General features: G+C 46.7%; 1 protein-coding gene across 1 annotated transcript in view; it reads left to right on the top strand.

Annotated features, from left to right (window-relative positions):
• Positions 1-181: 181 nt before the first annotated feature.
• INPP5F (inositol polyphosphate-5-phosphatase F) overlaps positions 182-11,556 on the top strand; it is a 77,762-nt gene continuing 66,387 nt past the window's right edge. The window contains exons 1-2 of the mRNA XM_004701258.2: positions 182-260; positions 5,746-5,826. Of these exons, the coding sequence (XP_004701315.1) occupies positions 182-260; positions 5,746-5,826 (160 nt within the window). The remainder of the gene's footprint in view (positions 261-5,745; positions 5,827-11,556) is intronic.

Here is an 11,556-nt window from a genome sequence, read left to right as displayed (position 1 = left end):
ACTTCCTTCCCCCCACCTCACCCTCTCCCATGTCCCCCCGGAACTGTCAGTCCTGTTGTTTTCTCCTCCAGATTGTTCATCCAACCTATCTTATTTATTTTATTTATTTATTTTTTCAACCTATCTTATTTAGACAGACCTGCGGAGATAATAACCCGAAACGAGGCTGGCAGTGTTGGGGATGGAGATACGCGAGGAGTCACTAGATACGGACAAGCTAGAAGCTGTAGGACTTGATGAGGTGGCCCTGCCCGGAGCTGGTGAGGGCAGCTGGAGCCAGGGTGGTGAGCAAGCCCCATACAAATGTGGAATGAGCATCACCCAAGAGACCCTGCGGGAGAGTGTTGGAAAGATAGGGCGATTCTGTCCTGATTTTAAAAGGCTGTGTAATGCTGGGCCCTCCTGTACCCTCCTTCTCAGAAATAGACCAGGCAGCTTTAACCTTGCCACTTTGTGGTTCTGCAGACCCTTCTGAGAAGCCTTGGTGGTGTAGTGGACTATATGTTGAGCTGCTAACCTCAAGGCCAACAGTTCAAAACCACTAGCTGCTTCACAGGAGAAAGATAGGGCTTTCTATTCCTATAAAGATTTACAGTCTCAGAACTCCCTGGGCCAGTTCCACCCTGTCCTGTGCTGTTGCTGTGTGTCCGAGTGGACTGATGACAGTGAGCTAACCCCTCCAACTGACCTCAGCACACCCCTCTGCCTCCCACCTGGCTGTTCAGCCTGCGGGGTGCTCTGTCTTGGGTACGTGAATCGGAACAAGTCTGTTCTTGAGCTGTGTGGTCAGTGAGGGAGAGCAGCCAGTCAGTCAGCAGTTAGAGTCCCTAAACCACAGCAGGTGCCGGGGCAGAGAGATGGGCAGGGTTCCACAGGGCAGAGAGAGGGAGCTGGGTAGTTGTCCTGGGCGGGTGTGGCCAGGAAGACCAGTGACCCTTGTTCTGAGTTTGGAATGAAGAGAAGGCAGAAGTGGGTGGAGACAGCATTCCACACACATTGTGGATCTGGATGACTGAGGACCAGCATGCTGTGGGTGGGGGTAGGGGGCGAAGTCAGGAAGAAGGTAGACAGGGCCAGCCCATGCAAGCTAGCAAACCTGGCCAAGGAATGTGGACTTTGCTCTGATGGCTGTGGGGGGTAGAAGTCACCTCATGGGGCTCACAGGGTTCACATCGATCCCCTTTTAATGTCTGAGTTACTGCTTTCACGATGTTGATGCTAGACAGATTTATTACATTCCCAATAAACAGAACAGTCCCCCAAGACATTAAAAAACAAAATTCCCACAGTGCAAGACCTAAAAAAAACCCAGACCCCACTCAAAAACTATTAAGTAAATAGTCAAACACACACACACCAAATACTCTAGCATGCGCATAGATAAGTTTACAAAATAATTCGCAAGCTTGGTATAATGTGCCTTTACACAAAATTTAAATAATTTTCTAATATTTCTGCTGTATGAAGCAAGAAACCATTTTTTTAACCTTATGACCTGGTTGTAGTCGTTAGGTACTGTCAAGTTTGCCCGCACGCACAGAGACTCTGTGCAAAGAAAGGACACTGCCCGGCCGGGGCTGCCCCAGCTCACAGTCGTGCTGTGTTGAAGCTTCCTTCTGTGGCAGCCCCTGGCCCATCCAGCTTAAGGGGCTTCCTTGTTTCCCATCACGCTCCTCTGTCCCAAGCATGGGGTCCTTCACCCATCCTGGCTTCTCAGGAGAATTCTGGCTGTGCTTCTTCCAAGACAGACCTGCTCATTCTTCCAGCAGGGAATATTCAGTATTCTTTGCCATTGCCTATTGCCATAGAAGCTCTACATACCGGAAACAAAAGTTTCATGAAATGATTTATCCTTACAATCTACCATTTTCTCTTCTACTTCACTGCTGTTGGCGTTTATCTCAACATACAAAGCCGATTTCACGACCTGCTAATAGATTAATGACTCTCTGGGTGGTACAAACGGTTTATCCTCAGCTGAAAGGTTGATGGTTCACATCCACTGAGGAGCCTGCTGGAAGAACGGCCTACTGGTCCGCATCTGGAATAGCAGCCATTGAAGGCTTCCGCACACACGTCTGCTCTGAAACACTTGGGGTTTCCTCGAGTCACAGTTGAGTGGATGGCAACTAAGTTGTCGTTGTTGTTTGTAGTTAATGCCCTTTTTCTTAAACACTGAATTAAAGCAACACACAGACTTTTCCAGAGTCACACAGAATGCTTACTCACAGAGGGACGTTCTGTGTCCGTCTGACAGAATAAGGCTGCAGGGAACTCTGGTGTACAGGCCTCTGTTGGAGCCCTGCCTTCAAGTCTTTTGGAGATGACCCTCCGAAGGAGGTTGCTGGGTCATAAGGGGGTTCTGAGTCATAAGGGGGTTCTGGGCTTTGGCTTTCCAAGACCTGTCTGACAGTTGTCCACAGGAGCTGAACTGTTAGTGGAAACACTCTGAAGGAGGAGCCGAGCCAAGCAAGGCGTAGCAAAGGGAGAACTTTATGATTGTGCTAGCACACAGCTCCCTGGATTCCTTTCCAAAGACTGAGCCGCGACCTGACCTTGGGGAGGGCCCCGCCAAATAGCAGTGGGACCCTTGGGGCATTTCAGGAGGGGCCCAAGGAGGTGTGCAGAGTTAGGCTTGGCCGATTCAAACCAGTGGTGGAAAAGGGTGGAAGAGTAAGTAAAAGCAGTTTATAGAAACAGAAGTTAATGTAAGTATTGGCCCTATCGTTTTAGCCTTAACTCTGAGGCCTTGTTCTCTCCTGGACTTGAGGTGGCAGCTATACCAATGGCATGAGATTGTAGTGGTCTTTGTGGAGTGTGGTTCCTGTCTGATAGACCAGAACTATTTACAAGAGTAGACAGCCCAGTCTTTCTCCTGCGGAGCTGCTGGTGTTTCTGAACTGCCGACCATGTGGATCGCAGCCCAGTGCTTATCCACCACACCACCAGGGCTCCATCCCACTAGCCTTGTTACATGTTATTTCAGGACGCGAAATAACCTCCTTAGTCCCGAGTGTCCACGCCCTTCCAATGTCATCTTAATTCCCATCCCACCCTTTTCTGCTCGCCAGGCTCTCTGGGAAGTGGGGACTTACTAGTTTTGCATTCAGGTCTGCACAACTGGCCTCCATTCACTCTTGTCATCAACGTCCATCTGCACTGCACCAACTGCTCTTCTCTTATCTAAACTATCTGCTGCTTTACTGTGAGAACGTATGAGGCAGACACTGCCTGCTTCCCATCGGCCTTTAGTAAGTGTTTCCTGTCTTCTGGGACAACCCTGGAGAAACCATGCACCTTCTCTCCCCTGCTTCATTGTTCTTGCTCTTCCCTTGTGCCCGAAGTGTATCTGCTTCCAGTAATTTCTATAACCACTTGAGCTCCAACAGTTTCTTCCCCCAAAACTCCAGGAGTTCGTGTGGTACCCAAGTGACAGAAGCGTACACTCTCCCTCTATCTGAGGGCAGGGTGGCATGGTTATGGGGACCCAGGGGTGTTTCCCTTAACAGGGCCACTTGTGTTAACAGGTGTTGAGAGGCTGCCAGCCGTTACAGTGAAAAAATGTGGAAAGCCATAGGGAATTTAAAGAAAAATGGTTAGAGACTATGAACAAGAAAATCCTAGTAGAAGAAATATCAACAGTTAATCTTAAGTGTTACATCTTAGCAGTAATGAAAAAGTATTAAGCAAAGGATGCCATCACACTCACAAAATTAAAATTTCTAAATTAGGCAAAAGTACTTTAAAACGAGCATTTTCATATATTACTGGAAGAAATCTAACAGGGTCTGGCATTTGTAGAAAGCAATTCAGTACTACTGGTACTTGAAAGCTTTCAATTTTAAAATATTTTGACTCAGTAATTTTATTCCTAGGACTCTGCCCTAAAGCTACTAATTTTGAATGAAAATGAAATATTGGCATAGTGGTAATTGTCATCGTGTCTGTTATACGAGGGGGAAATGCTAGGGATAATTTAAACACCTGCAAATGAGGAAATGCTTCCTGAAGTGGAAGATTATGCAACCATGAAGAATATTTTTGAGACCCATATGGGAAGACACCCAAAGATTAGTAATGATGCTGTACTCACGTGGTTGCTGTTTGCCTACAGAAACGCACCCGTCTAACTTGAAAGGAGGCAAAACAAGTGATCTCTGAGTGGGGGGCTAGCGCTGACCACCTGCCCCTGTGCAGGGAGAGTGCCTATTGCACACACAGCTCTGGGTTCTCTTGTCCACCGGCTCTGTGGGTGGCCTCTGAGAAAGGCAGCGTGGGAAGCATGATGCTCCAGAGCACAGGCCTGGGAGTCAGGCAGGCCTGGCCTTCACTGCAGCGCTTCTATGGCTTGGGCTGTGTAACTTACCTAAACTGCCATTTCCTCAACAGCACAACCGGGCACTTAATTCTTAGTGTACAGAGCCATCAGGATTAGCCAGGACCATTTCTGTGGTGGCCTGGTCCCCACATAAGAACTCAGATCATGTGCCCCAGGCCCCTCTGTAGTGTCCTGCTTTCAGTCCTGTCCCTCCTGCCTATGGAGAACGGAACTGTGTACCATCGATGAAAGTCGAGGAAACAGTCCCCCAGATCATTCATTGTTTGTGTTCACGGTTTGGATAAGTAATCAACCCCCTCCCCTCACCCCAGGCCCATGATTATGGACTCAGTTCCAAGTCCTGGCTACCCATGTGCTTCTGAGAACTGTGTTCCACAGGGTTTTCCTGGCCGTAATCTCAGACAAGCAGATCACCAGGCATGGGTGGGTACATGGTTAAGGTGACCAGATTTTAACAGTGGTAAAGCGGGATACCATTGATAAAACTCATATCCTGGCAAAATAGCCACATGGCAGTCAAAAACCGTATACCCTAGCTTGTCGTGCATTCTTTCCAAAAATCGGGACTTTTTAAAAATGCCGCGGGATGCGGGGAAATATTGTTAAAAATCGGGACTGTCCCGCCAAAAGCGGGGCGTCTGGTCACCTTATGCATGGTGTTACACTGGGTGGATTTGGACTGGCAGCCTTTTGGTGTATAGCCCAGAGCAAACTATTTGCACCACCCAGTGACCTTCTTGCACATAGCTCACTGCCCATTCTGACTCAACAGTGACCCTATTGGACCAAGTAGAACTACCCCCGTGGGTTTCCCAAACTAACTCTTTATAGGACTAGAAAGCCTCGTCTTTCTCCCACTGAGCAGCTGGTGGTTTCAAACTGCTGACCTTGCAATTAGCAGCCCAATGTATAATGGAAGCAGTTGCTGTTGTTTTTGTCCCAGAAGTCAGAGAAGAACAATGGCTTTCTGTATTTCTTTGCTTGATGGGAAAGGTATTTTCCTGAGTGTGAACTAGTCACTGGGCATCTGTGAGGCCATTCCGCAGCCTTTATTTTCGGGTCTGGGACTGGCTCTGTTTCTGTGATTGCAGGTAGCCCACCCCATGCACAGTCTTGCAGTGAGCCAGTGTCTTGCCCACCCCCACCCCCTAATCCCCTGGAATGTTGCCTCCCACCTGGGAAGATGCACACCTGTCCTTGTTCAGGAGTCTTCCGAAGGCCTTGAGTTTAAAGCTGCTCATGAGTCGCTAATTTGTAGGCAGTAAGTTCAGTTGTGCACAGCCTTAGTACTTTATCGGTACCTCGATCACTTTTCAATACAGTACTGCTAAGGATCTCGCTTTAATGTATATCCTCAAGTGAATGCTTTCTCATGACAGGTTTTTTGTTTTTATTTTTAATTTTAGCTACTGACCTGCTTCTTGCCTGGAATCCCATTTGTTTGGGGTTGGTCGAAGGTGTGATCGGGAAAATCCAACTTCATTCAGGTATGTTTCTACACACACATTTAACATGGAATTCTAGAAAAGCTTCCTCTTTGAGAATAAATGTGCCTTACCTTTAAACCAAACACAGTGCCATCGAGTTGATGCCGACTCATAGCCACCTGAGGGGACAGGGTAGAACTGCCCTGAGAGCTTCTGAGACTGTCATTCTTTATGGGAGTAGAGAGCCTCATCTTTTTCCCTTGGGCCTGCTGGTGGTTTTGAACTGCTGACCTTGCAGTTGGCAGCCCACCCCATAATCATCACACCACCAGAGCTTATGGGTCTGCCTAAAGGAGGTATATTTTTGTTGATATATCATTAAATAAAAAGAAAAGCTTTAGAGAAAATGACACATAGCAACACAATCATTTATTTAGTTTCGAAATGCGTTTATTAAATGCCTACATGATATTTGATAAAGAACAGACCCATTCCCATCCTCATGGGGTTTAATGGGCAGCAGGTATTGATGAATATATCACCAAATAAACATGTAATTATTTGGTTATGTTTTTTAAAGAAAGATACCGAATGAGATGATTCCAGGGGAGGGAATAGTAAGGGTGAGGGGTGGAGGGGTAGCCAGGTGGCCAACATGATTGGTCAGCTTGGACTAGGTGTCCCTCGCTGATGCAGTCAGGAAGTTTTGGAGCCTTTTCCAGTGCAGGCACGTTGGTGGGCCATTGAGGTCATTCACCAAGGCCCTAGGTCCTAGGCTCCCAAACTTGGCTGATCATTGGGTTCATCTGGGGGTCTGTGATATCCAGGTGCCCAGGCTCTATTTGCAGCCCCAGAAATCAGAATCCCTAGAGGAGGAGCCCAGAGGCCCAGGAGCCCAGGCACCAGATCTCCAGGTGATTCCAGTCATCAGGCAAGTTTGAGAGCCGAGATTCTAGATCAGCAGTTCTCAACCTGTGAGTCTCGACCCCTTTGGGGGTTGAACGACCCTTTCACAGGGGTCGCCCGATTCATAACAGCAGGAAAATTACAGTTATGAAGTAGCAACGAAAATAATTTTATGGTTGAGGGGTGACCACAACATGAGGAACTATATCAAAGGCACTAGGAAGGTTGAGAACCACTGCTCTAGATCATAAGTTCTGAAACTTAGTTGGCCTTCCAACCCCTTTTCAGGAAAAAAAAAATTATTCAGTACCCTCTTGGCAGTTAAAAACGTTTGTACCCTAGCCCATCATCCAGAACAAAGTATAGGTTATCTGCTTTTGTAGTCCCCCTGGATCATTTCAGCACCACCCCCTGGGGGGCCGTGTCACCCGCATTGGGGAACACCTGTGCCTTGGGCTCAGAGAGGATTTGTCAGTGGGAAATACGCCCCACTTACTGCTCTCAAGTCCAGTCTGCCCCAAAGCAACCCTGTGGGACTGCACCATTGCGTTTCCCAAGCTGTACCTCCACAGAAGCAGCCTGCATCCTCTTTCCTCCTGTGAGATGGCTGGTGGGTTCGAATGGCTGGCCTTTTTGGTTAGCGACCCAATGCTTAACTCATCGCACCACCAGGGGTCCTTGTGAAAATACAGTAGATGCTAAACAGGTGAGTGCCCCAAAAGGTAAAAGTCCTGAATTAAATCATTTAGACCACTGCATTTAAATGTCTACCTGGCTCAACTTCCAGCCAAATAGACAAGCTGAGGTCTACACTCCTTAGTAGAGTCAATCATGGGAGATACAAAGAGCAGCAGCTCCCAGGACAAAGTTCCTAGGCTGGAAGGGACAGGACAGAAGGAGAAATGGAAACGACTAACACAGGAGGAGGGAAGCAGGCTGCACATTATGGAGACTTCAGTCAATGTCACAAAACAAAATGAGTGTGAATTGTTGAAGGGGAAACCAATTTGTTCAGTAAACTGTCACTCAAATCACAGTAAATAAAAACATAAAAAATCCGATTTCCCTTGGCATCCCTTTTAGCACGCGTATGAACTGTGGGAGGCTTTCCCATTATTGCTATATAATTGCAAGGATATCTACCACTGGTGCACTTTCTTTTAAATCAAATTATTGAGCATTTGGGAGGCAGGTTAATTTTTTTGCATATGAAGAAAGCATGCATTGCTAGAGAAAATCTCATTTTGGTTTGTTAGATTCCTCAGTTGGTTTTTAAAATGAGTTTTTATTAGGCAATATTTTATAGCTGCAAAAGACTGATTATCAAAGATACACTGCGTTAAGCTATTATAAAGCAAACACACTCGTACATCTTCCACATGAGGAAATGGAACACAGCGATTTTGAATTTTCTGCTTATTAATCCCGTGGTTTTCTGCATAGCCTTTGTTACTTATGTTACTCCTTAACAGTGTGTTGTAAAGGTTTGTGTTGGGGGTTTTATAGAAATGCTTTCTGTCCCAAACGGCACTCTGTCCCACTCAGCAAGCCCTCTTTCACCTGGGCTCTAGGAGTCATTGCAGTGACCGCACAGCACCCAAAGGCAGCGCTCATGGTTGCAGGGTTCACTGTGGATGTTAACAGGCTACAAGTTAGGTGGAAATGCTCGAAATAGAGTTGTTCTGTCAAGACATGTTAGAGTTCTTTTAGTTCTAACAGCTAAATGTTTCCACCCGAAGGTACCCGACTCCCCTCATTAAGTGCCCAAGGGCCCCCACCTGCCCCGCAGCACTCAGCCTTACTTATTTTGTGCGCTGGGAGTCCAGCGCTCTGGCTCAGGCTCAGGCTCTGGTTCTACAACTGCCCCTGCTGTGCCTATCTGGCGTCACAGCTGTCCCCTGGGCCGAGGAGGTTCAGTGTCCTCAAGGACGCACTTCTCTCGTGTGTGTGTGTGTGTGTGTGTGTGTGTGTGTGTGTGTGTTTCAATGCGCTCCTCTCACTCACAGCTGAACAGTGTAACCAGGCCCATCAGGAAAAGGTCATTGGGTGGGAGTGATGGGCACTGTGCTTAGAGGAACCCCGTTAAATAATTCACTGCCCTGCAACATGATATTGAAACTGGGGGTTTCAGAAATTTTATTTCCCACTCAACTTTTTAGTTTTGAGGTTTATACATGGTGCTACGTGAAACTGGGCTCCCTTTTCCAGGTGTTGCAGTCTTCCATTATAGAATCTATCACAGTTCAGCCTTTCTTCTGTCATTCGGCAAGGAGCCCTGGGGCGTCGTGGTTATGAGCTGGGCTGCTAGTCGCAAGGTCAGCAGTTTGAAACCACCTGCAGGGGCGGTTCCACCCCGTCCTCTAGGATTGCTGTCAGTCGGCATGGACCTGATGGCAGTGAGTTTGGTTTGGTTTGGTTTGGGTCTATGATTAGGCAAGTGAGTTGGTTCCAATTTTTGCTATTGCAAATAATCCTGCTATGAACATTGTTGTACATTCTGCCTCTCCTAGTCTTTAGAAGGGGAAGAAGGTCCCGTTGTGTCATTTAGACACTGTTTAACCTTGCTCATCATTGTATGAGTAGTTTGTGCATCAGATCGCGATGGGTTGGAACTGACTCAATGGCGCCTAACACCAACAACAATTAGCAGCTATTCCTACCCATTCACTTTCACACGCATATGTTCACACCTGTATCTTGCCATTGGTCATTTTTATTCTTTTTAATATTGATATTTTAAAACTTTTAGAAGTTTTAGGTTTATAGAACAATTGTGCAGAAGGTATAGAGCAGTGGTTCTCAACCTTCCTCATGCTGCAACTCTTTAATACAGTTCCTCATGTTGTGGTAAAATTATTTTCATTGCTACTTCATAACTGACATTTGACTACTGTTATGAATCAGGCGATCCCTGTGAAAGGGTTGTTTGACCCCCAAAAGGGTCGCAACCCACAGGTTGAGAACTGCTGGTATAGAGGGTTTTCATAATATCTTTCTTCCTTCTCCACTCCCTACCAAATTCCAAGCCAAACTCACTGCTATCCAGTCAATTGCAACTCACAGCAAACCCTGTCGGACAGGGTAAACTGTTCCTGTAGATTTCTGAGACGATACATTTTTAGAGAAGTGGAAAACTTTATTTTTCTCCCTTGGAATGCCTGATGGTTTCGAACCACTAACCTTGTGTCTCTAGCAGCCCACTGCTGTGACCCACTATGTCACCAGGGCTCCTCTCTACCACCTGCAGTTTCCTTTATTAGCATCTTGAATTAGTAAAGTCCAGTTGTTAGAATCGATGAACCAATATGCATACATTATTATTGACAATTGAAGTCCTTGGCTTACAGGAGGGTTCATGCATTGTGTATTGGACAGTCCATTAGGAGCTCTGTTGGTATCCTGGATTAAGCATGGGGCTGCCAACCAGAGGGTTGGTAGTTCAAACCCAACAACTGCTCTGGGGGAGAAAGAAGTGGCAGTTAGCTTCCAGAAAGATTTGCAGCCCCAGGAGCCCACAGGAGCAGTGCTGCCCTGCCCTGGAGATCTCTGGGGGGTAAAGTGGACTCAATGACAACAGTCGTTGGGTGTTTTGCTTGTTTTCATAATTAAAATAGGATTTCGGGGGGTTTTTTTGGTGAAAGGTTATATAGCAAGTTAGGCTCCCATGTGACAAATTCCACACAAATTGATCAGTGACATTAGTTACATTTCCCAACCCATTTTTTAATCTGTCTTCAAGCTGAGAGAATCATTTCCTAGCTAGCTGTGCTGATCTAAAATGAATTTTCAGTGATGGGCATGAAACCTGTGAGTATTTTCTCTCCATGTGTGCACATCTCGGAGCAGGGAAATGATCATTCAGAGGCCTGGGCTCAAGCTCTTGTCAAGCTTTGAAACACAGGGGAAGTTACTCCACATCTGTTTCATTGATTCATCACTAGGCTGAAACCACCCCAGAAGCAGAAAGGCTTAAAATAACAACGTTGAATAGCATCTCATGATTCTGTGAGCTGATCAGGTGGCTGGGTGCTGGCTGGAGTCATTTATTTGGCAGCATTCAGCTGGGAATTGGGTTGAGGTGCTAGGTTTTTCCTTCACGTCGCCTCTGTCCCCACGTGGCCCATCTCACAGGGCCTCACAGGGTCATCTTTCCTGGATAACGTGAACATTTTTTCAGGGTGGTGGTGATGGCTGGGTGCCATGGACAAGCCCCAGTGTGCAAATGTTTATCCATTTCTGCTTGTGTCACCCAGCTTGCTAACATCACATTGGCCAAAGAAAGTCTCCTGGCCCAGCCCACAACCAATGCAGGAGGGAGGACAGGAATCCCAGGGAGAAGGGAGAGGGAAGTCCTGGTTCGGACACTCACCAGTGTGACAGTCAATCTCCCATCTCTGAGCTGCTGCTTGTTAAGAGGCAGTAAAAACAACTGCCATCCCTCCTGATTCCTGTGGGGCTTTCAGTCAAACTAGACAGTATACCTCAAAGGACAGAGAGGGCCCATCTCCCAGCCTTTCACCGGCTGAATTCCTGCTCTTTTTTCCTCCATGTGCTTACATCACTTCTCAGGTTCATTGTTTGAAAATGTGGCAGAAAAGGAAACAAAGGCAAATATTTTCTTTTCTTTTTTTAAAAATCATTTTATTAGGGGCTCATACAACTCTTATCACAATCCATACATACATCCATTGTGCAAAGCGCATTTGTACATTCATTGCCCTCATCATTCTCAAAACATTTCCTCTCCACTTAAGCCCCTGGCATCAGCTCGTCATTTTCCCCCCTCCCTCCCCGTTCTCCCCTCCCTCATGAACACTTGATAATTTATCACTTGTTATTTTGTCATATCTTGCCCTGTCCAACGTCTCCCTTCACCCACTTTTC

Source organism: Echinops telfairi, unplaced genomic scaffold (assembly GCF_000313985.2).
Source record: "Echinops telfairi isolate 266 unplaced genomic scaffold, ASM31398v2 ScPeMD7_70;HRSCAF=299, whole genome shotgun sequence".
Classification (NCBI taxonomy): Eukaryota; Metazoa; Chordata; class Mammalia; order Afrosoricida; family Tenrecidae; genus Echinops; species Echinops telfairi.
This window is presented reverse-complemented; position numbering and strand designations above follow the sequence as displayed.